The sequence below is a fragment of the Palaemon carinicauda genome, chromosome 45 (genome assembly GCF_036898095.1).
Source record: "Palaemon carinicauda isolate YSFRI2023 chromosome 45, ASM3689809v2, whole genome shotgun sequence".
In the NCBI taxonomy this organism is placed as follows: Eukaryota; Metazoa; Arthropoda; class Malacostraca; order Decapoda; family Palaemonidae; genus Palaemon; species Palaemon carinicauda.
Genome location: NC_090769.1, coordinates 18,099,907 through 18,126,479, shown reverse-complemented (window position 1 = coordinate 18,126,479; position 26,573 = coordinate 18,099,907). Strand labels below are relative to the sequence as shown.

The following is a 26,573-nucleotide window of genomic DNA, read 5'->3' as shown; positions in this document are numbered from 1 at the left end:
TCTTCCATAGTCCGAGGCCCCCCAGGCCGCCCGTCTGGCACATAAAATTTCTTCTGGGTCCTCAGTCCATGCAGGGGCTTGAAGGTTCCTTGGGCTCTGAGGGAGTTCTTGTGCCCCGAGACAAACCGGTCGACGACGTGGTCCATGCCCAGGGACACATCCGGAGCCAGAGGTAGGGTCAAGGAGGGTTTCTGCTGCACTGGGTTATCCACCATCCTCCAACCCGAAAGTCAGGCCTGCTCTGAGGACGGTTTGGGCTCGTCTAGCCTGTGGTGGTGCCGAATTAGCGCCAATACCTTCCTGTAGGATGATACTTCATCGGGAGAACATTCGCCAGTATCTAATAAGCCCTCTACCTCTTGATCCTCCGTGTCGGCTGTATCCTCGATCACAGATGGATCTGTGGGGGGCGGCCGTATCCCTGGCCTCCGGCCGGCTCGATGGAGCGGCTGCCTCCATCACGGATGGAGCCGCCGAGGCGGAGGTAGCCGTCATGGGTCTACCCCCTCCCGGGGGAATCCATGGAGAGTGACTGCCTTGCTGTGCCAGCGGCTGCATCCGATGCCTGGATGGAGCCGGTGAGACTTTGGGTGTGGGAACAATGCTGCTGCTTCCGCTGAACGGATGGAGCCGGTGACTTGCCGGGCAAGGGAAAGTTAAAGTGTGCCAATGGCTGCATCCAAAGCATGGACGGAGCCGATGAGACACTGGTCAAAGCGCGGAAATGGCTCCAGCAGCCGCCGAGGCAGGCACTGGAGCGGCAAGAGCCCTGTTTGACCCACCAGGGGGAAAAGCCACTTTAGCCCTCTTCTTTCTGGAACACTTCTCGTTCTTCTTCCTCGTAACTTTGGCCTTCTTCCTCAACGGGCCTGAGTTCGAGCTCGACTTCTTCCTCTTCGCCTTCTTTCTCTTTTTCCTCAACTCCAGGTCACAGGAGTCTTCCGACGATGAAGAGCTGGAGGACGAGGTAACGTCCGAGGAAGACGAAGAAGTGGAGCTATCCGAGTCCTCTGAGTCTTCTGCCACCAACCTGGGGGCTTGCAATTGTGCTACCGGGGTGATGGGTTCCATGAAGTCAGGCGGTAGCGCAACAGAAGGCACAGGGGGCGTGCATAGTGACCCACGTGAGGCAAACCAGCCAGAAAATTCTTCTTCCTGCCGCATGGGTGACCTGAAGGGCGTCCTTGGCGCCGTCCACACAATGGAGTCGGAGTCCGAAGAGCACATTGCTATCCTTTCTCTATCTTCATCGCCCCCTGAAACCGCTGTACCTGAAAAGCACTGCCACGATGGGGGGAGGGGGGGGGAAGGAGCTGGTGCTCCTGACCTCCCCCACACCGGGTCCTTACTCGAGACGGGTCCTACGGGCACCAGAACTTCGTCTACGGAAAGCACTTCTGTCACAACAGGAGACTCCCCACTCGTCTGCGTAGGCACAATGCAACTAGATTCACTGAAATCAGACTCATGGGGAACAGCAATGGGCTGTTTCCCCGCAACAGACTTACCTCGTCCCCTACTCTGGGTAGGGGAAGGGGAAGGAGAACCTCTCTGCGAAGGCGCTGACGGAGACGTTAGAGGCGAACCGATACCAGGCTCCCTAGGTGACCGGTTCAACGCCTTCTTCTTTGTACCGATCAAAGTCCACTGCAGTTCCGGTCAGGACGCACACTCCGGACACGTGGAGGCAGGCGAGCACACTCTGCCTCTACACGTGGAGCACGTGTGTGGATCGATGCTCGACTAAGAGAGCCATGCCCCGCATGAATTACCGGCCTTGGGCCCGAGACAACGACGTTGGGATTCCATACGGGAATTCACAAGCAACACAAGGAAAGGATATGGACGGGAAAGCACAAAGGGAACACGTATAACACAATGGTGGGTCGGACAGGATGTGAGAGAGAGCGGCGAGATGTTATCTACGCCGCGACCAGATGCTTACTGGCGACACAGGACTAGTAGCGCACTCTCGCGCGCTGACCCTGGCACGCCTCAGGGCACGTATCCATCCGCCACAGAGGGATCCGACAAGGGAAAACGGTGATAGGGGGAACTGCGCAAAGTTCTTGGTCTGTTAGGGAGGAGATCCCAGATATATATACTCCTAAGAAATTAGTTCTAGGTAAGTACTCTGTGTTGGAACAAGCTCCATTAAACTTGGCCTGAGCAGCCGTGACAGGATGATTCCCCTTCTTTCTTCCACTCAGGAAAAGTAATCATTCAAGTCCTGATAACAAGCCTTTCTCTGCCCTGGTACAACTAAAACTGATGACTTTAGGTATTAGAGCCCACAATGACTCTCCAAGAATAGGTGAACTGATGTACATTGTAGGTGATATTAGAGGTAATATATCCCCGATTGACTGGGTCCTTCCCTACAGCCTGGACTTTATAGCATGACTTTTGATTGTTTGTATGCATAAGTTACCCACTACTCCTGGTTGAAAACTACTAATGAATGTAGCATTTCCAAAAATGTTTAGTTACCCAAGAGATTATTGCATAACTGCCAGAGGAAGGTGAATACAAAAGTAGGTAGTAGGCGTTACCAGATATTGCAATGATGGGTGCCATTTTGTTCCCAGGCTACCAGCCAACTAGTCTCTCAGTGGCTAGTAGCCAGCAGGACAGATTGTTATGTTTATACCTTTTTTTCCTGTTTCATATATAATTAGCAACATGACAGTACACAATCATATTTACGAATGTGTCAATAGACATGAAAGAGGATATAAAATCAATCAATCTCTCTCTCTCAGCACCTAAATGGAAACTTCATATCCCCTCATTTGCTTGCCATTATTTTTCATACTATATCATAATCTACATGTCCATTAATATACCTTATCTTCGCTACTATATCACGTTATATCAGCAAATATTTCAATAGTATCCACAAGTTCAACAACTATTTCTTACTTTCACTACATCTCTAATGTAGCCTATCATATCTTCCGTATGTATTTATCATCTTCACAATTTTATCACATTATCAATCATTTATACCAATACTATTCACTACCATTATCTTACCTTCAATACCGGCATTGCAACTCAAATATCTTTAATGCTACATCATATCTTTATCATTCACTTTGTTCATTAGTTATCATTATTCACAAAAGAATATTTTAACTATTATTATACTAGACTGTAAGTATCATATAATGATATCGTCTTGAAGTAATATGGATTTGCACTAAAGATATTAAAAGTGATTGAATGTAAATATATCAGTAATGATATAAAGATTAGTAGATAATGATATATAAACCCACAACTTTATATTTTTAGAGAATACCAAAGTACCAGTACTACTACTGTACACAATTTTGCCAGTGTTTAGCAATTGCAAAACTTCCTAGTACTCAAGATTCTATTGCTTTGTTGAATTTTGCAATATGTATGATCCAACCTAACATAATCCTCTTTGAACAGGATATTTTCGACATTTACCGAAACTACACTGAGAAAAAAAAATGGTTGGAATTGCATTCCACCCAAGTTGTTTCCCATTAACCTGTTTATTTTCAAACTGACCTTTTTCAAAGAGACCCTGCAAAATGATATTTTAATTATAAAATAAATTTTTGAATATACTTACCCGGTGAATATATAATAGCTGCTGCTCCAGCGGCTCGACAGAAAAACACACAAAAACTCGCGAGCGATCGCTATGAAGGTTGCGGGTGTGCCCACCAGCGCCAACTATCGGCCAGATACCGCATATGCATGTAAACAAGACTCAATTCTTCTCGTCCCACTGCGTCTCTATTGGGGAGGAAGGGAGGGCCTTTAATTTATATATTCACCGGGTAAGTATATTCAAAAATTTATTTTATAATTAAAATATCATTTTTAAATATTTAACTTAGCCGGTGAATATATAATAGCTGATTCACACCCAAGGTGGTGGGTAGAGACCAGAGTTAATTAAGTTTACAGCGTATATGCTTAGAGTTTTTGACAGTTATAATATAACAAAACCCAAATATATAGGTACCTGGTAAGGAAGTTGACTTAGACGATTACTCTGCCTTGTAAGTCTGTCTTCCTCACGAAGCCCAGCGATCTTCTTAGGATGCTGAAAGACTCCCAGGAGCTGAAGTATCAAGGGCTGCAACCCATACAAACAGGACCTCATCAAACCCCTAATCTGGGCGCTCTCAAGAAATAACTTTGACCACCCGCCAAATCAACCAGGATGCGAAAGGCTTCTTAGCCTTCCGTACAACCCAAAAAACAATATTAAAAACATTTCAAGAGACAGATTAAAAAGGATATTGGAATTAGGGAAGTGTAGTGGTAGAACCCTCACCCACTACTGCACTCGCTGCAACGAATGGACCCAGTGTGTAGCAGTCCTCGTAAAGAGTCTGGACATCTTTTAAGTAAAATGACGCGAACACTGACTTGCTTCTCCAAAAAGTCGCGTCCATAATACTTTGCAGAGATCTATTTTGCTTGAAGGCCACGGAGGTTGCTATAGCTCTAACTTCGTGCGTCTTAACCTTAAGCAAACATCGGTCTTTCTCATTCAAGTGAGAATGAGCTTCTCGTATTAAAAATCTGATAAAATATGACAAAGCATTCTTTGACATAGGCAATGATGGTTTCTTAACTGAGCACCATAATGCCTCAGATTTACCTCGTAATGACTTAGTACGAGCTAAATAGAACTTAAGAGCTCTAACAGGACATAATACTCTTTCCAGTTCGTTGCCTACGATCTTTGATAAGCAAGGAATATCAAAAGATTTAGGCCAAGGACGAGAAGGCAGTTCATTTTTGGCCAGAAAACCAAGTTGAAGTGAACAAGTGGCTTTTTCTGTAGAAAAGCCGATGTTCTTACTGAAGGCATGAAGTTCACTGACTCTTTTAGCCGAAGCCAAGCACACTAGGAAAAGTGTCTTGAGAGTGAGATCCTTCAGGGAGGCTGAATGTAATGGCTCAAACCTGTCTGACATGAGGAACCTTAGGACCACGTCTAAGTTCCATCCAGGAGTTGCCAAACGACGTTCCTTAGAGGTCTCGAAAGATTTAAGGAGATCTTTATTGTTGGAAAGATCTAAGCCTCTATGCCGAAAGACCAAAGCCAACATGCTCCTGTAGCCCTTAATCGTGGGAGCTGAAAGGGAGCGAACCTTTCTCAGATGTAAAAGAAAATCAGCGATTTGGGCTACAGAGGTACTGGACGAGGATACAGATGCTGACTTGCACCAGTCTCAAAAGACTTCCCACTTCGACTGGTATACTCTAATGGTAGAAGCTCTCCTCGCTCTTGCAATCGCACTGGCTGCCTCCTTCGAAAAGCCTCGAGCTCTTGAGAGTCTTTCGATAGTCTGAAGGCAGTCAGACGAAGAGCGGGGAGGTTTTGATGGACATTCTTTACGTGGGGCTGACGTAACAGATCTACCCTTAGAGGAAGACTTCTTGGAAAGTCTACCAGCCATCGAAGTACCTCGGTGAACCACTCTCTCGCGGGCCAGAGGGGAGCAACCAACGTCAACCTTGTCCCTTCGTGAGAGGCGAACTTCTGCAGTACCTTGTTGACAATCTTGAATGGTGGGAATGCATATAAGTCCAGATGAGACCAATCTAGGAGAAATGCGTCTATGTGAATTGCTGCTGGGTCTGGGACTGGAGAGCAATAGATTGGAAGTCTCTTGGTCATCGAGGTGGCAAAGAGGTCTATGGTGGGTTGACCCCAAGTCGCCCAAAGACTCTTGCACACGTCCTTGTGGAGGGTCCATTCCGTAGGAATTACCTGACCCCTCAGACTGAGACAGTCTGCTAAGACGTTCAAGTCGCCCTGGATAAACCTCGTTAACAGGGAGATGCCTCGATCTCTTGACCAAATGAGCAGGTCCCTTGCGATCTCGTACAGCGAGAGGGAGTGTGTGCCTCCTTGCTTGGAGATGTACGCCAAGGCTGTGGTATTGTCGGAGTTGATCTCTACCACTTTGTTTCGAAGGAGACTTTCGAATTTCATCAAGGCCAAGTGGACTGCCAAAAGCTCCTTGCCGTTGATGTGCATGCTCCTCTGACTTGAGGTCCACAGACCTGAGCATTCCCGACCGTCCAGGGTCGCACCCCAACCCAAATCCGACGCGTCTGAGAATAGTAGTACGTGGTTTGGGTTCTGAACTGCTAGGGAAAGTCCCTCTCTCAGACTGATATTGTTGTTCCACCATTTCAGGCATGCCTTTACTGATTCGGAGACCGGGATTGAGACCGTCTCTAACGTCTTGCCCTTGTTCCAGTGAAAGGCTAGATGGAACTGGAGAGGTCGAAGGTGTAGTCTTCCTAGCGAGACAAACTGCTCCAGGGATGATAGAGTTCCTACTAGACTCATCCAATTCCTGACTGAGCACCGTTTTTTCTTCAACATTAGTTGGACTTTGAGCAGGGCTTGATCTATTCGGGTGGCAGACGGAAAAGCCCGAAAAACTGGACTGCGAATCTCCATCCCTAAATATAGAATAGTTTGGGATGGAATCAGCTGGGACTTTTCTAGGTTGACCAAAAGTCCCAATTCCTTGGTCAGATCCAATGTCCAATGAAGATCCTGCAGACAGCGATGACTGGACGAAGCTCTGAGAAGCCAGTCGTCCAAGTACAGGGAGGCTCGGATTCCCGATAAATGGAGGAATTTTGCCACATTCCTCATAAGCCTCGTAAACACGAGAGGAGCAGGACTTAGGCCAAAGCACAGGGCCCGAAACTGGTATACCACATTCCTGAAAACAAACCTCAGAAACAGTTGGGAATCTGGGTGTATAGGAATGTGGAAGTACGCATCTCGTAGGTCGAGAGAGACCATCCAGTCTCCCTTTCTGACCGCTGCTAAGACTGACTTCGTGGTCTCCATAGTGAACTTTGTTTTCGTAACAAAGACGTTGAGCGCACTGACGTCTAGCACCGGTCTCCAACCTCCTGTCTTCTTTGGGACTAGGAAGAGACGGTTGTAAAACCCCGGTGATTGAAGGTCCGAGACTTTCACCACCGCTCCCTTCTCTAGCAACAGACACTTCTAGGTTTAGGGCTTGTCTCTTTGACTCCTCTCGGTACCTGGGAGAGAGGTCGATGGGGGTTGTCGCTAGAGGAGGTTTGCGTACAAACGGAATTTTGTACCCCTCTCTGAGCAACCGAACAGACTGTTGGTCTGCGCCCCTCTTCTCCCAGGCCTGCCAGAAGCTCTTCAATCTGGCTCCTACTGCTGTCTGAGGCTGTGGGCAGTCAGACTCTGCCACGTGAGGACTTGGCTCCTCTCTTCTTTCCTCTCTTTCCCTCAGCACGAGTACTTCCCCTGCTGGGAGCTCTGCCACGAAAGGGCGGGATAAATCTGGATACCGGAGTGTCGATCCTGGGTCTTACAGCAAAGGATGTAGGAGTCCCCTTGCGAGCAGAGGATGCCATCAAGTCATGGGTGTCCTTCTGCACAAGCGAAGAAGCTATGTCCTTAACCAATTGTTGCGGAAACAAAAACTTTGATAAGGGAGCAAAGAGCAGTTCTGATCTCTGACAGGGAGTAACTCCTGCCGAAAGAAAAGAGCAAAGGGACTCTCGCTTCTTTAAGACTCCTGACGTAAAAGAGGAGGCGAGCTCATTGGAACCATCGCGGATGGCTTTATCCATACATGACATAATCAGTAAGGAAACATCTCTATCAGCCGATGAGATTTTCCTACTTAAAGCTCCCAATGACCAGTCAAGGAAGTTGAAAACTTCAAAGGCCCTGTATACGCCTTTCAGCAGATGGTCAAGGTCCGAGGACGACCAACTAATCTTCGAGCGTCTCATGGCTAGGCGGCGGGGAGAGTCTACGAGGCTTGAGAAGTCACCCTGGGCAGAGGCAGGGACTCCCAAGCCGAGAACTTCTCCCGTGGCATACCAGACGCTCGATCTAGACGAGAGCTTTGACGGAGGGAAGGCAAAGGCCGTCTTCCCCAAACTCCTCCTGGTATCCAACCAGTCGCCTAAAAGTCGTAAAGCTCTCTTGGAAGAGCGAGAGAGCACTAGCTTAGTAAAGGCTGGCATGTTAGCAGGTAAGCCTAGAGCAAACTCAGACGGTGGCGAACGAGGAGCAACAGTGACATAGTGATCGGGAAAAAGCTCCTTGAAAATTAACATGACTTTCTTAAAGTCCATTGAAGGAGGAACCGTTCTAGGTTCGTCTACATCCGAAGGATGATCATCATGATGAGGGTCAGCAACGTCCTCATCTGAAGAATCTTCATCCGACAACTGCTGAGTAACAAGCAAAGGGGTTGGCAATGCTTGACACGCAGAGTCCACACGCACTGGTGCATTAGTAGCGGTCCAGGACGCTACGTCATGTAACTGCTTAACAGCCTGACTATCAACAACAACAGGAGCGGGAGGACGCTCGACGTCAACTCGAGACTGTTTTGACTGCCTAGACTGAGCAGTCAAAACAACTCTAGACTGCGGTGGTTGACGCTCAGCGTCAAAACGAGTCAACTCCGCTGGTTGGCGAACGTCCTGAACGTCAACAAGAGCATTAGGAAGTGGCTGAACGTCCATATGTGGCTGAAAGTCAACACGTGACTGCATCGAGTGAGGCTCTACAAAGCGTGATTGACGTGACTTAGCAACGCCAACAGGACGAGCAAAGGCTCGTTTTGGCGGCTGAAGGCCAGGATCTCGATTAGCTAAGCGGCGAGGATCATCGTGAACCTTTTCGGCAGAAAAGTCTTCCATAAGGGAGGCGAGCTTGATCTGCATGTCCTGCAGTACAACCCATTTAGGATCAACGGGAATGGGTGCGGTAAAAGACGGGGTTAACGTCTGAGACTGCACAACCTTGCCTACACCAAGACTCTCTGAGCCTGTGTAACGTTGCTGCTTAGGCGGCGAGCAGTCTTCCGATGACTGCAAAGGGTCAGAGCTGTCCCAATGGCTACAACCAGGACGCTGGACCTGTCCTGAAGGGACCGACTTTTGCTTAAGGGGCCTAGAAACCTTGCTCCACGGTTTCTTATGCGAAAAGCCTTCGGATGACGAGGAGAAAATGGTCTCTCTCGTCTTATGGTAGGGGCGATCTTGATGAGACACGCCTGTTACCATAGAGGGAACGTCTGTTCGCTGATCAAGGCCTCTCGAACCCATAAGTCGTACGACATTACTTCTCCCCTGGGCTTGGGAGCTTGCAAGAGGTCTCGGACTAGGCGAACGACAGGCACGAACAGACGAACCCTCGGTCGCAACACTGAAAACACTTTGCGCACTAATCACTTTCCCACGATTTTCCGCTGTGGCACTCTGACACTTTAGCTCTTTAACGTCAGCCATGAGTTGATTACGATCTGTAGCTAACGACTCAACTCTTTCACCCAAGGCATGAATGGCACGTAACATGTCTCGCATTGATGGTTCCTGAGTGCCAGTAGGGGGTTCAGGCACAACCACTACAGGGGAAGGATTAGGTTCAGGGGCATGGGGAGAGGAAAAATCTACTGATCTAGAGGAACTCCTCCTCACCCTATCTCTCTCTAGCTTACGAGAATATTTGTCATATTCGAGCCAATCGAATTCCGAAAGGCCCACGCATTCCTCACACCGATCTCCTAATTGACAGGTTTTACCCCGACAATTAGAACACACAGTATGTGGGTCGAGAGAGGCCTTTGGAAGACGCCTATTGCAATCCCTAGCATTACACTTACGAAATCTAGGGGCTTGAGAAGCGTCAGCCATTTTGAATTAGTCAAAGAAAGTCCAAAAAACAATCCAAGTCATCAACAATTAAATCTGTCCAACAAAGAGTTCAAGAGTTTAAGTTGAGGAAAAACACCTGCACTGCGAAAGCTCAAACCAAAATGAAGTACTTCACCAAATATGTTGAGAAAACTCCAGGTTATACAGCGAGTATTGATACGTCTTGTCGTTAAGGCCGACAGAGAAGAATTGAGGCTTGTTTACATGCATATGCGGTATCTGGCCGATAGTTGGCGCTGGTGGGCACACCCGCAACCTTCATAGCGATAGCTCGCGAGTTTTTGTGTGTTTTTCTGTCGAGCCGCTGGAGCAGCGGCTATTATATATTCACCGGCTAAGTTAAATATTTAAAAATCAAGAATTATCATTGGAAACCAATCCTACAAAAAAAAAAAAAAAAAAGTTATACTCGACCCCTTGTAGGATATTAAGATACTTAAGACTATTGACAATAAAAATGATACACGTCCTCAAAATATTGTAGTAGGTCTAATTTTACTTCCAGTTGCATATAAAATAAGAAAAATTATACTGTAGAAGCTAGGCTATAATCACTTGAAGAATAATAATCACCAACTACATTGTTAGAAAAACTTGCAAGACCTCATCATCTAAATAATGTATTCCTCACACACGTGTATATGTGTATGTATGTATGTATATGTGTTTGTGTGTGTATGTATATATATATATATATATATATATATATATATATATATATATATATATATATATATATATATATATATATATATAAATGTACAGTACTTTCTGGCGACTGAAAATAAAATAGCTACTCGGTGGGCTGCCACCCGCCAGTAACTACTGATATCTATTTAAAATTTTAAAAGCAGAGTTCCAGGCAAACTGAAAACACACGCCTCTTAAAGGACGAAAGTTTGAATACACATAGGAAAAAATACATTTTGAATTCTTTGAATGCCTCATTTACATACTGTAGAATAATTTAGAATGAAAACATAAATGCACAAGGTAAAATAAATAGTACAAATACTACAATACAGTAAGCTATAAGAAATATTTACACTTGCAGAGAAAGATTTTAATGAATATAACTTACTTTGGAAGCCATAAGGTCAAAACTTCTTTGCAGAAGTAATGATGCAGGCAATAAAGACATGCCTGCAGGACCTTCCGCACCCTTTTTCATGGGGGAAGAGGAAGGAGATCCTCCTAACAGATTCTTCACAGCTGGATCCAGAAGATTACATCCTTTTTGTAGATCAATGATAGGCTCCTCTGAGGGAGGGATCTTTATTGGAGACTCCGTTAAAACTTTCGAACACATCCTGTAAGACAAAAGTTTCAGTAAACTTCTCCACACAATCATGGAATGGAAATATCTATAGGAAGATAGCCTAAATCTTATGGAAGTGCATCCACCACTTTAATTTCTAAATCTTATAAGTTTTTTTTTCCAAATATTACTCAAGAATTTACCTCGGTTTTGACTTCTATAATACACAAAAAGTAACAATTTTAGTCTACTTAAACATTTGACTTTTTTTTTACAGCAAATGGACATGGTTAAGTAGATACATTAATGGTATGAGAATCAACAATGAGAATGAGAAGTGGCGTGACCCAGAATAAAAAAAAAAGGATCATAAACTATCATTTATTAAGTACCGGTATAAACATATGACAAATTCAAATTTGTATTTTTCCTAACAATACAAACAGAGTCCTTTTCACAGCTGTTAAAACTAATAACTGTGTAAAAAACCGACCCGTAGTTACCAGTCGGCAGTAGGAAAAACAAAGAGCCCCACTGGCTCACTAATAAACCACTTTGATTGTAACTGGGACTTTCTAGGGGGTTGGTGATGGCAGACAATTTTGAATAGACCTCATTTTTGTATACTATAGTTTGGAAGGGAGGGTGGTGCGAGGTTGAATGTCATGTTGAATGGAGAGTTACTTGAGGAGGTGGATCAGTTTAAGTACTTGGGGTCTGTTGTTGCAGCAAATGGTGGAGTGGAAGCAGATGTACGTCAGAGTGAATGAAGGATGCAAAGTGTTGGGGGCAGTTAAGGGAGTAGTAAAAAATAGAGGGTTGGGCATGAATGTAAAGAGAGTTCTGTATGAGAAAGTGATTGTACCAAATGTGATGTACGTATGGATCGGAGTTGTGGGGAATGAAAGTGACTGAGAGACAGAAATTGAATGTGTTTGAGATGAAATGTCTAAGGAGTATCTCAAATAGATAGGGTTAGGAACAAAGTAGTGGGGGTGAGAACGGGTGTAAGAAATGAGTTAGCAGCTAGTGGATATGAATGTGTTGAGGTGGTTTGGCTATGTTGAGAGAATGGAAAATGGCTGTCTGCTAAAGAAGGTGATGAATGCAGGAGCTGATGGGAGAAGTACAAGAGGAAAGCTAAGGTTTGGGTGGATGGATGGAGTGAAGGAAGCTCTGGGTGATAGGAGGATAGATGTGAGAGAAGCAAGAGTGTGTGCTAAAAATAGGAATGAATGGAGAGCGATTGTGACGCAGTTCCGGTAGGCTCTGCTGCTTCCTCCGGTGCCTTGGAAGACAGCGGAGGCAGCAGCAGCAGGGGATTCAGCGTTATGAAGCTTCATCTGTCGTAGATAACCGGGGAGGGTGGGCTGTGGCACCCCTAGCAGTACCAGCCGAACTCAGTCGAGTCCCTTGTCAGGCTGGGAGGAACGTAGAGAGGAGAGGTCCCCTTTTCTGTTTCATTTGTTTGATGTCGGCTACCCCCCAAAAATTGGGGGAAGTGCCTTGGCATATGTATGTATGTATAGTTGGAAAAAATACAAACGATTTGCGAATTTGTCATTTGTTCCGGTATTTATACAAACCTTCGTCCTTTACACAAGACTCATCCTTAGGCAGTAGGAAGTCTCCATTCCAACAGGCTGGAAACTTACTCTGGGATGCCTATCCTTATGTGCTTATTCTATGTTTGAGTTCCCCCAGGAGAGCTATGTAGCAAACAGAGTGAAGGGTCCTTACACCTTGTGTACCAGTCGTCTAGCAATACCAGAGTCCTTAGCCCTTGCAACAAAGGGTTATGAGCAGAATTACTGTGTTGTATTTTTAAACATCATTATGCAATGGGTTTGAAACACCCTTGGCACTCATATATTGATGGGTCTGCCTAGTTACATCACACTCCCCCTCGCAAGGAGCGTGAAAACAACACTTTATTATTATTAATTGCTAAGCTATAACCCTAATTGGAAAAACACAATGCTATAAGCCCAGGGGTTCCAACATGGAAAATAGCCCAGGGAGGAAAAGAAAAAGGGAAAATTAAAATAACATTAAAATAAATATTTCCTTTATAAACTATAAACACTTTAACAAAAGAAGAGGAAGAGAAATAAGATAGAAATAGTGTGCCCTAGTGTACTCTCAAGCAAGAGAACCCTAATCCAAGGCAGTGGAAGACCACGATACAGAGGTTATGGCACTACCCAAGACTAGAAAACAATGGTTCGATTTTGGAGTGTCCTCCTAGAAGAGCAGCTTGCCATAGCTAAAGGAGTCCCTTCTACCCTTACCATGAGGAAAGTGGCCACTGAAAGATTACAGTGCAGTAACCCCTTGGGCGAAGAAGAATTGTTTGGTAATCTTAGTGTTGTCGGGTGTATGAGTACAAAAGAGAATATGCAAAGAATATGCCAGACTACTCTGTGTGTGTGTAGGCATAAGGGAAAATGAACGGTAACTAGAGAGAAGGATCCAATGTAAGGCAACTTCTCTAACATGATATAGAACAGCCACACACTGAGTGGGGCTTAACTGCAAACAGATCGGATCCAGCTGACAGGGTGAGGGACGCTGAGTTCCAACCTCCAAAGAGAGGGGAAGGTGAAGTTAAAGAAAAGGCCTGTCATTCTTACTTACACCCCATTCTAATATGTGACCTTTCTCCTCGATCTGGAGCTAATGGTCCTGTAAGAGGAACTAAGGTGGGTATATTGTAAAACTTATTGTGCAGCTACAACAGGTTCGATCATAATCAGCTGACTACTACTTTCCTGAGGCAGATAACTTTATTAGTGTAAAAAATAGCTCGTACAAAAGCCTTTTTGCATTATTATCATCATCATCATTATTAGCCAAGATACAGCCCTAGTTGGAAAAGCAAGATACTATAAGCCAAAGGGCTCCAACATGGAAAAATAGCCCAGAGAGGAAAGGAAATAAGGAAATAAACGATATGAGAAATAAAACAACCTATTACTGATCTTATTTCTCAAGCACTGCAAACATTTCATCTTCTACATCAACTTATGTCACAAGTATCAGAGAGGATTCAACACATAAGCTCCCAGAAAATATTCATGGCATGCTGATGAATGTATAACTCTTAAAACCTCTGGCCTACTAAGACGAAGGTGGACTATCAGATGAAAGTTCAAAGGTGCAAGCGAACAAATACAGGAGAGCGCAAAAAGGAGTAACCAGCGTTGAATTGTCAACCTCTTCTTTGTCTTAAGTAGAGAGTCAAGGGAACTCTTGGAGGTGCACTATCTCTCCCATGAAGAGAATTGGTAGGAATCTCATATAAGCTACTACTGTTCTATTGATCGGTCTTTGGACTTTTTCACCAATAAAATTGAAAAGGACAATGTCCTCCTAACCTGTCTGGGAGTATGATGAGACAAAGGAGAGGCTGACATGGAGAGAGAATTTGAAATTCTCCCTCTAAGTGTTGTTCAGGCCTATGATGACTCATGTCATGGGAACTCCATGAACAGACAGAAAAACGTGGTGATAAGTCCTTATTGCATTTCTTGGAAAGAAAAAACAATGCTTCGCTGGGTTTACCTTATCAAGGGAACGCTAAGTAAGTAAATGAGGTTTTCCTTATGTGAAAATGTAGGTTTAATTATAGAACACTGAAATATCTGTACATAGACATTGCATAATTGAATAGATCTTTGCAAATACACTATTTCTAATGCCATATACTACTAGTGATTAGGAGTGTATTCACCCTTTAAGTTTGTATAATTAATAATTAACATCACAATATTAGCCTACAGGGCTAACGTGTGTTGCGAAACATGTCCACTTGCCAGAACATAAGATCAATGAGATAATGTTTAATAACAAGGGAAGTGAGCTACAGCAGAGGAAAAACATTGCTATGAAAAACTCCATAGAAAATGAGATGGAAAAATCAAATTTTCTCAAACAAACGCTCCAGTTTTGACTGTTCCATTACTATTAGTCAGTTTAGATTAAGGTAACTTTTTTTTATTACGACGGCTGAATTTTATGACCGGTGGAAACAAGTTTAAGAAAGTTAATTTTTTTGACTGGTGGAAACAAGTTTAAAAAAGTTAAGTTAAACATGTGTTTGGAACATAAATGACAAAAAAACCTAGTGCAAAGCCATAGCCTTTTAGTTATTGTAGTCAACCCTCAACAACTCAAAAAACCAAACTATGAATGTCTGCCAGAAATCCTAATTCAAAACATTAAAAAATCTTTTTCACAAACTATTTATTGCACTGTTCTAAAATTTTTCCAAGAGTTGCAAGGAAAAATATTTGATTACACAGGACAAACTTGGGAAAATAGGACAAATTCGTAGATATTTTGTATTTTTCCTTCTTACAACCCTCAGGGTTCGTCTCGGGGTGAGTCGCACACATCCCTCGAGTGACTGGCTGCATCTGTAGGCTTAGAGGTCCTTAAAGAGGACTTCGAAAGAGTCTTGAGTCCTTAGGTTCCTTTCAAGGAAGGAAATAGGACTCAAGCATTGAAGGCCGGATTGTTATGTCCCACCTGATTTCCACCGGTGGTGGAGAACTTTCCGTGCAAGGGGAAACTTCCTCTAAAGGTGGAAGAGAGGAAGCCCCTCCCTCGGCAGAGCTGAGGTAGGAGTGTACGGTGGAAGATGCAAGAAGAGCAGGCCTCAATAGCCTAACAGGAGTCAGGTTTACCCTAGGGTAAGTGACCGTGTCTGAGACTCCTCTCTTCCTCTTCAGGGGAGAAGAAGCCATGTTCAGTGTTGCCAAACCCGCGGTTTACCCGCCCAATTGGGCTACTTTTGAACACCTTGCCGCGGGTTATAAAAGGGTACCGCTACTTGCCTGAAATTGGGCTACTTTGGAAGGAATCAACCGCGGTGCCAATAAATTGTTTAAATGGTCTTTACAAATACAATTTCTTTTATAATAATTTCAAAATGGAAATGTAGACCGATTATTCTATTTCAAATTTCGATAGTTTACAGTTAGTTTAAAGCATTGTTGTAGATTGCTTGGACCTTCCAGGTCAGCCAGGCACGGCCTAAGGATTAAGATTTGGATAATTGGTTTCCCCACACCTGGAAGTCAAAAACAAGATTATTCCTACTATTGGAGGAAATAACTTTACTCCTCAAAGGTGTGACACACCGACACGCTAAATCGGTTAATCTGCAGGACAGATTCTTCATCCTAGCTTCATTGTCTGCTGAAAGCATTTCCGACCTTTTTTTTCTTTTGAGAGAGAGAGAGAGAGAGAGAGAGAGAGAGAGAGAGAGAGAGAGAGAGAGAGAGAGAGAGAGAGAGAAAATTTATGGTAGGCCTACATTGTACACGCATTATTGTTCATGGTGAGCAAGCCCTGATAAGTACATGTACCATAATTATGGTACATACTTCAAACCTGCATACAATGTTTATCAGTTTTTTTTTAAGTGATAAAAGGACAATGAAACTGATAAATTTGTTACTGACCAAGCAATGAAATGTGTGACAGATGCGACCAACATATAAAAATCGACTTTGTTTCAGATATGCGAGGAAAATTGGGTCAAGGCTATTAAGCATACTGATAACATTGTAAAGGAAGACATGAAAAATTACATCTGTATTAACCAATTCATTTTATCTTTTGTGATAGAATTAACTTCATCTGACGAAGTCACCATAACCACGTTTGCTAACTGAACCTTTGTTGTAAAAAAATTTCCATTAATTGAATAAATTCTAAAATAGTACAATCACCAATGTAAATATACTATGTTAAACATAGTTGATTAAATCCTTTTATGATCATGTTGAATGAACAACAAATCTCTTTATTTCTTTTTAATTTTCTCATTTCAATTTTGTTAAATATCATTCAACTAGTATTTAATATTACAAAAAATACACAGCATTATTTCATGTATTTTGGAATCAAAATTATATAACTTTTTCGTTATTTTACTCTTCTGCAAAAGCTTAGTTAATTGATTTCGATCACCGCCCTCCTAATTTATTCCTATAAAATATCATATCAATAGTTTTAGTACCAATTTAATGATGGCTAAGTTACTATAATTGGGCTACTTTTGAGGCTTTGCACCGCGGTTTGGATGTCAAGTTATTTGGCAACCCTGGCCATGTTTACTTGCAGGAGGTCTGCTGGAGCTGTAGGATGCTCCGAAGAGCTAGCAGACAGAGCAGGGAGCCTTTGTATATCAGCGGCCAGTTCCTGCCATTTGGATTAAAACTTGGGGGTGTATGTATGATAGCGGCCACCTGTATGTAGCATTATGTCTAACTTAGAATATGGCAGTATTCTAAGTTAGACAATGCTACATACAGGTGGCCGCTATCATACATACACCCCCAAGTTTTAATCCAAATGGCAGGAACTGGCCGCTGATATACAAAGGCTCCCTGCTCTGTCTGCTAGCTCTTCGGAACATCCCGCGTTAGGTAAGTACACAGCTTGTAGACTAGATTAGGGGGGGAAAGTTTAGGTTAGTTGATGTCCATTTTCAATGAACGTGTGAGGAACTGGCCGCTAATATACATAAGGCTCCAAAAATTGACATCAACTAACCTAAACTTTAACCACTAACCTAACCTACTTACCTTCCACTGCCGTACTCTAAGTTAGCCGTAATCAAACATAGAGGTGGCCGCTATCATACACTCCTAAAGCGCTAAGTAATTCATCAGAAAAAAAAGAAATATAAAAATTATTAGTGGCAGAGCTATTGTATAGAATTACCAAAGGAAGCTTTGTGACTGTGACAGCACGCCAGGAAGGTTACTTTACCTCGTTCTCAAGTAACTGTTAGCTCAGGACTAGTTAGTTTACAAGGTGCAAAATCACCACACCACTAACCAATATACAGAACATATAACAAGTAACCACAATTTTTTCTTAAGGCACCAAATAATTACCTTTGCAATTCACGACTGAACCTGTTGACGAGAAGCTTCGAACTAACAATCGTTCCCGCCAACTTTGGGTGAAAATACACACCAAAAGATGCCAATTTCCTCATTTCATCACAAACTATCGTAATAGAATACTTGTTATACTATTAGTCACAATGGAAATTCTTGCTCCAATGGTGAAAAGCGAACCAAACAACTGATGTTAATCACAAGTTGTAACTATGCATCAGGCAAGCAAGAACATACTAACACGCAACTTCCTTCTTCCATTACACAATAAAAACAAAAACAATGGATCCCAGGGTTACCAGATTATTTCGACTGAATTATCGTACATGAGCCTTAAAATTGTCGTTTTTCAACCAAAATTATCGTACACAGTTTCAATATAATTATTAGGGTGTTACATGATTGACTTATTTCAAAAGATTTTAGTATAATTTTTTAATTAAACCCACACACACCTACATTGTTTATACCTTAGGTATGTATCGTACCGGACCCAAAATAATCGTACATGTACAATAATTATCGTACGAATGGCAACCCTGATGGATCCAAGGTCCTCAGCTAGCGTTCTTCTTCTTTACATTTCTCCTTGACAAATCACCCATCCTTGGCTTCATCTAATAACGAGACATGGGGTGTGATAAAAGAAAAAGAAATGAAAGAATTGGAGTATACAGTAGAAAATTATGAAAGGAATGTTTGAACAGGTTGCTGCCACACCTTATTGGGGGTTAATATCAGATACAGGAATATGGAATGACCAGTTGAAAAAGGTGTTTTCATAAGATGATACACGACTAGTTAAAGCGAGAATTTAATTTAAAATATGGACAATAACCCACCAAGTTATCAGAACCGGTCGCCCAAAATATCTAAGAGAATTGCTACATATTGTGCAACCAACAAATCGTCCTGAAACGATAAATAGTTATAGATGGTTTCAAACTATCAGAACCTAAATACATGTCTACTGTAGGCTCTAGACTAGAGCCTTTAAATATGCAGCCCCCAAACTATACAATAGACTCCCACGCGACATCCAAATAATTGAAGATATTAAGGCTTTTAAGAGGAAACTGAAGACTTTATTCTGCGAGCGTTTAGACAAGTGATGATCAAACAGCAAGCGAACAATAAGCATTGTGAAATGTTAAATGCTCCCGTTGGAACACCATAAAACAACCGTAGTCCTCTAGATTCTAGAAAGTAGTTTCCCTGTTGTACAAGACCAGATAAGCAGCCATTAAAGTAAAATAAAAGGAAGTAGTTAAGAAGGTAGTGGGAGACAAAATAAGGGAACCATATGGGGAATGTTAGGGGGGGGGAAAGTATTATAGAAACATACAATAAATATAACATTAAAATTGAAGAAGTAAACGGTATGAAAAGCAAGAACTCAAAAAGATATAAAAAGTAAAGTGGCAGATAAAATTAAAAGAAAAAATAGAAGAAAAGAAAGCAGATATGACCAAACTGAGGTTTGTGAATAGTGATGGCACAAGAGACTACATATAAGAACGTAACACTGGGGAGGAAATAACAGTTATGAAACAAGGTGGAATATGAAAGAATTAAAAGAAAATTATGGAAATAGGAATGATAAGGATGGGCTTTGTGTGTTGTATAGGGAAGCAGACGATCCTACAAAGCATATGTCTTGCTATAATAATTTAAGAAAATTTAGAAGAAATGGCATCGAAGTAGGGAGTTTAGAAACACCAACTAGAGATGTTGCCAGGTGTATTAGACAGGCTCTTAAAGTTAGAAGTAAAAGTATGTGAGCTGTGCTGCCTGTGTAGGAAGTACCTAATGATAATGAATTTTCTTCAGATTGCAGCGCTTTGCACCTACTACGCCTCTTCTAGTAGTGTGCCCACAATCAGTGTTGTTTGAGAGAGCAATGAGGAACTTGGAACCATGTGCATCAAAATTGCAACAAAAGTTATATCAGAATTAAATATTTCATGTTTAAAGAAGATGCTGAAAATTAATAGTCACCAGGATTAATAAAGCAAATAAAACAAATTGTGCGATTGATCAGATGTCAATATCCGAAGCAATTGGAGGAGAAAACTTTTGGTGCTACTATAGTGGGAGGCATGCGTACCATAATTATGGTACATGTACCATAATTAAGGGTTTGCGTACCATGTACAATAATGCCCGTACAATGTACCATAATTTCCACCTCTCTCTCTCTCTCTCTCTCTCTCTCTCTCTCTCTCTCTCTCTCTCTCTCTCTCTCTCTCTCTCTCTCTCTCTCTCTAAAAGAAAAAAAAAAGTCGGAAATGCTTTCGGCGGACAATGAAGCTATGAGTGAAGAATCTGACCTGGGTTAATACCTGCAGATTAACTGATTTCGCGTGTTGGTGTGTCACACCTTTGAGGAGTAAAGGTATTTCCTCCAATTGTGAGAATAATTTTGTTTTTGACACGTAGGAGCGTGGAAACCAATTATCCAAATTGTAAGGACAGTGAGACAAGCGTCACCAAGATCAACTGATACTTTATTTGTTGTTGTTTGTTGTTGGGGTATTAAAACCAACACTTGTTGTTGGCACGGGCCTTTCCCTTGGTTGGCCCGTAACTTTATTTGAATGTGCACTGTCTGTCTGTATAGATTGCCTTACCTTGTGTAAGACCCGGGCTCTTGCCTGTGGGCAGCCTGGAAGAGAATGTAATTTGAATTGTAGAGCGTTATATGTGTATAAAAGAACTTGTAGCTTGAATAGGGTTGAATGTGCACGGAAGTATATTACAAGGTGCGGACGGAAAGGTAGGATGACGTTGGCGCCAAGTCAGATTGAAGTGCCCGCCAAAATATATGTTTTCTTACACTTACAAATATATGAATTATGGGTTGACAGAAACATGTTATGAAACGATACATATATCAAAATGTAGCTCTGGTAGAGCGGAATATATATACATAGGAAACCACAGTGTGGCGAAGAGAGAATTTAAATAAATAAGTAGTTTGTCGATTTTCTGGACGACGAAGGGATCGGTGTCCTTACAAAATCTTAATCCTTAGCCCGTGTCTGGCTGGAAGGTTCAAGCAATCTACAACGATTTCCCTGGCTGGAGATGAGACGAAACGCTTTGTAGAAATTGTCATTAAACTATAAACGTGTCGATTGACTTTCTGTGTAGAAAAACGAGGCTTATATGCGGACAGAGACGAAATATCAAATATAAACAGCTTTGAATAAAATTAATTCTAATGCGACTATTGAAATTATATGAAAATCTTTTTCTCAAGATATGAAATTAGATGAGTTAAATATATTAAACATATTAAATAATGAATTATTCAACAAAACATTTGATTACCCCTACATACACATTATATATATATATATATATATATATATATATATATATATATATATATATATATATATATATATATATCTATATATATATATATATATATATATATATATATATATATATATATATATATATATATATATATGTATATATATGTATGTGTGTGTATACATATAAATATATATATATATATATATATATATATATATATATATATATATATATATATATATATATATATATATATATATATATATATATATATATATATAGTCATACAAATATGTTCGGATGTATCAAAGGGAAATTAATTCAAATATAGAATATATGAATATACACACATCTATTTTAAGTATATACTTGATATACTGTATATATATATATATATATATATATATATATATATATATATATATATATATATATATATATATAAATATATATATATATGAATATATATACATGTATATATTTGATATACTGTATATATATATATATATATATATATATATATATATATATATATATATATATATATATATATATATATATATATATATATATCAAAAATTTTAAGTAATTTTTATTTTTCCTAACATACTTACCGAGAACTACTTTCTTAGGAGTTACCTGTAATCTCCTCTCTACCGACCAGAGTTTTGTGTAGTATACCCTACACCCGTTTTCTATGGAGGGCTAACCCGGGAGTGAGAGAACGTGCCCCGAGGGTAGCCTTGAGCTAGGTCGAGGTCCGCTTGGGTCCCGTTAGTCAGTTCCTCGGATGTTGCAAAAAGTCCCTGCAAGGGCAGAAAGGTACTCGGGGAAGGTAGGGAGGGCCATTACCCGAAAGTAGCTCTCGGTAAGTATGTTAGGAAAAATAAAAATTACTTAAAATTTTTTATTTGTTCCAACACAAATACTTACCTCGAACTACTTTCTTAGGAGACTTACACTTTAGGAGGTGGGAGTGGCTTCCTGACCTTCAGACCCAGCAAAGTGGACGCCAAGAAGCCTAAATATGAACTAGGTTCTAAAAAACAAACAAACTGGGAAACGGACGGTAGGGTAAACTACACAAAGAGCTCACGTTAGTGTCTAAGTACTCACCCTTTGAAAAATCTTCTGATGTCGAGTCCAGTAACAAAGTTGCTGAGACGTGTTCTTCAATGGTTACATAAGTGTGGTTATCTACGATAGGGATAGGAAACGGGGATTAGGGTGAAAAGGAACGAACCTGTGTCTCCTGGTTTTGCTATCCACGACTGTGCCTGGGGCTTTACCGTTAAATCACTTGGAGCGCGGAGATGACTGTCCCAATGGAGAACCTGTCTAAGGACCTTCTTGAGTAATCCTTGAGGTAATGGGCAGTAAAGGTTGACTGGTTCGACCAGGTGCCCGCTCGAAGGATCTGGCCTACTGCCATGTTCTTCTCAAAGGCTAAGGAAGTGCTCAGACCTCTGATGTCATGGGGCTTGGGAGTACCTGGCAAGGCTAGTCCCTCCTCCTTGTAGGCCCTGGCAATAACTTGTCTCAACCAAAAGGATATGGTATTCTTCGATACCTGCTTCTTTGTAACACCTGTGGAGACGAAAAGGCTCTTGATGCCTGGCTGGAGATGTGCAGTCCTCTCAAGGTATTTTCTAATGGCACGGACAGGGCATAACCTCAAATCCTCAGGATTCCCAGTCCTAGGAATAGCTGGCAGAGAGAACTCCTCAAATTTAGGATCCCAGACTGCTGGGTTCTGGGTTTTCGCCACGAACGAAGGGACGAACTTGAAAGAGATCTCTTTCCACCCCTTCGAATGAGAGACGTCATAAGACAGCCCATGGATCTCACCTACCCTTTTCGCAGAGGCCAAGGCCAACGAAAAGACTGTCTTGAGAGTGAGATCCCTGTCTACAATATCCTTCATTGGTTCAAACGGGGGGCTACTTAACATCTTCAGGACCCTAGCTAAGTCCCACTGAGGCACCCTAACAGTTTGAGGGGGGCAGGACTGTTCAAAACTCCTGAAAAGCATAGAGATGTGTCTAGAGGAGGGCAGGTCGATGCCCTACAGAAGGAAGACTTGACCCAAGGCTGCTCGTACTCCTTTTATAGCTGGGATTGACATCCCTATCTCGTCTCTGAGATATACTAGAAAGTCTGCGATATCTGGGACTGAGGCTTTGAGGGGTTTTATGCGCTTCGAAGCGCACCACTTCGTGAAAGAGGCCCACTTCGCTTGGTAGACCGCTGCCGACGACCTTCTCAGGTATCACGACATCCTCTTAGCCGTTCCTGACGAATATCCTTCCTTCCTCAGGAGGCGCTAGATAGTCTCCAGGCGTGAAGGCGTAGAGACTGTGGGTTGTCGTGGAACCTGAGAAAGTGTGGCTGTTGTAGAAGATCTGGCCTGTCGGGGAGGGGCCACGGAGAATGGTTCGTCAGGTCTTTTAGGTCTGCGAACCACTCTCTCTCCGGCCACCAGGGCGCTACCAAAGTCATCCTTAAGTTCCGGGCAGCCCTTACTCTGTTGAGCACTTGCCTGATCAACGTGAAGGGGGGAAAAGCGTACACGTCTAGGTTGTCCCACTTGTGCTGAAAGGCATCCTCCAAGGCTGCCTTTGGGTCTGGGACAGGAGAACAATACATGGGGAGTTGTGCGTTCAGCTTGGTTGCAAAGAGGTCCATCACCGGGGAACTCCACCGTTGAATGATGAGCCTGGCTGCTTCTGGGAGGAGGGACCATTCTGTTCCTACTATCTGACCCATCCTGCTGAGACCGTCGGCTAGGACGTTCTTTTTCCCGGGGATGAACGTTGCCAATAACACTATCTGGTTCGCTTCCGCCCAATCTAGGATCTCTAGGGCGAGATCGCACAACTCCCTTGATTTTAGGCCTCCTTGCTTCTTTATGTACGCTACCACTGTGGTGTTGTCGCACATCAACGCCACAGTGTTTCCCCTTAGTAGATCGATGAAGTGCAGGCAAGCTTTCTGGACTGCCTTCAACTCTAGGACATTGATGTGCAGGCCTTTCTCCCCGTCCATCCAGGTTCCTCTCGCCGTCTCGTTGAGGAGATGGGCTCCCAATCCCTGGTTGGAGGCGTCTGTGAATAGGAGCAACTCGGGAGGTTCGGTCGCGAAGGGCATCCCCTTGAGCGAGTTCAACCGGCAATGCCACTATTCCAGGGAGGGTATTGTGTTTGGCAGGACTGGAATCAATTTCTGGGGCGAGTCCAGTTGGTTCCAGAAGTTCTTCAGGTTCCATTGGACGGCCCTGAGTCTGAGTCTCCCCTGGGGAACCAGTTTCTCCAACGACACCAGATGACCTATTAGCCTTTGCCAGTCCTTCGCCCTCCTGGGTTGCCCCGACAGAAAAGGCAGAAGGATCTTCATAAGATTGCTTACCCGCTCCTCTGATGGAAAAGCTTTCACTAGTAGGGAATCCAGTGTCATCCTCAAATAGGTCATTCTGGTGGAGGGAGATAGGCTCGATTTTTCTGGGTTGATCATGATACCCAGACCCTTGCAAAACTGGAGAAGTTTTAAACCCTGCTCCTTCAAAACGTCCTCTGAGGAGGAAAGAAGCAACCAGTCGTCCAGGTACCGGATGAGGCGAATGCCCCGCTCGTGAGCCCACACCGAGACTGTTGTGAAGACTCGTGAATACCTGGGGAGCTGTCGACAACCCGAAGCAGAGGGTCTTGAATTGCAGGATCTGGGTACCCCATTTCACCCAGAGAAACTTCCGACTTGAGGGATGGACCGGGATTTGGAAGTATGCGTCCTTGAGGTCTATGGTCATCATGTAGTCTTTCTCCCTCAAGGACAGCAAGACTGACTTCGGAGTGTCCATTTTGAAATCTGTCTTTCGCACAAACTTGTTGAGAGCTGACAGGTCTATCACCGGTCTCCCCCCGCCCCCCGTCGCCTTTTCTACCAGGAACAGGCGGCTGTAGAAACCTGGCCCTGGGTGCAGGACCTCCTCCATGGCACCCTTCTCCAACATCGTGGACACCTCTTCTTGAAGAGCCGCCCTCTTCAACGGGTCCTTGGGTGCCAGCCACTCCGACAGGCTGGCCGGAATTAAAGGCGGGGGTTCCGTTAAGAACGGTAGCCTGTACCCCTCCTTCAGTACGGATACTGTCCAGGGCTCTGCTCCGTGAGCCTTCCATGCTTGCCAATGTAGTCTGAGGCATCCACCAACCTGAGGCTTGGGCAGGAGTAGGGGGCCTCCCACTCTACCTCCTCCTGGAGGAGCAGCCTGAACGGCCTCTCCTGGAGGCAGAATACCCTGTTCTAAACGAGGCCGACGCTAAGTCATCAGCAGCCACTGCCTGGTCCTCCCTAGTCCTAGCTTGGGTGGAGAGTAGGCTTGGGCGCTGATCATATAATATATGGTCAGTCTGTAGGGCATGATCCTGATTGCTAGGGCAATGTCACTGTCCCTTGCCTCTCCCATTCATGAGCGACCTTTAAAACCTTCACAAGTAATTAATTCTTCGATCGAGGGCAATGGAAATGCATCATTCTTAGTGACTGCATTCAACCTCCTATAATCAACACACAATCTTACCGAGCCATCATTTTTCCTAACAGCTACAATAGGAGAAGCCCAGGGGGATTCGCTCTCCTCGATTATCCATTGTTCCTTTAATTTACTAATTTTCCTTTCTACACACACACACACACACACACACACACATATATATATATATATATATATATATATATATATATATATATATATACTGTATATATATATATATATATATATATATATATATATATATATATATATATATATATATATATATATATATATATTGAAGGGGTACTCTATTTGTCTTAATCTTTTAGAATAATTTCTTTTTCATTTGATAAAATAGATATTCTTATGAGCAACTGATTATTTTTCTTCAAAAATATTATATAAACAAAACTTTTAAATAATCATGATATATAAATATAATCTAGTATAAAACACAGGCTGATATTACAAAAACTAATGGAATTAGTAGAGACACGGTTGGCCAATATTGTAACAAGAAAGGTTAACTAGTAGCGAAAATAGAACAATAAATACAACAGGATTCTGCCTTAAACATTTGAGTCAGTGAAGGGATTCACTTGTCAAAAGAGACACCATAATGGTTAAAATTTGTCAGATTGACTTTTTTTTGAATAGATAAAGATACAAATAAACAAAATTAATAGAAATAAAAGTATATTGATTAATCTGAATAGCCAATGCGTATTATTTTTATAGTCGTTTAATAAAAATAATTTATTTAGCTATAACCATGGTCATTCCCAACATTCATTGCAGATGA

General features: G+C 42.6%; 1 protein-coding gene across 3 annotated transcripts in view; it reads right to left on the bottom strand.

Annotated features, from left to right (window-relative positions):
- The window catches only part of LOC137634815 (deoxynucleoside kinase-like), a 71,403-nt gene that overhangs the window by 23,100 nt on the left and 21,730 nt on the right, over positions 1 to 26,573 (bottom strand). Inside the window, exons 1-2 of one of the 3 annotated variants that reach the window (XM_068367365.1) lie at positions 17,914 to 18,194; positions 10,826 to 11,054 (exon numbers count right to left, since the gene is read on the bottom strand). In XM_068367365.1, the coding sequence (XP_068223466.1) occupies positions 10,826 to 11,054; positions 17,914 to 18,017 (333 nt within the window). In that variant the 5' untranslated portion in view covers positions 18,018 to 18,194. Of the gene's footprint in view, positions 1 to 10,825; positions 11,055 to 17,785; positions 17,877 to 17,913; positions 18,195 to 26,573 lie in introns of those variants that run through there. The other 2 variants (XM_068367367.1, XM_068367366.1) reach the window with 2 other exon arrangements.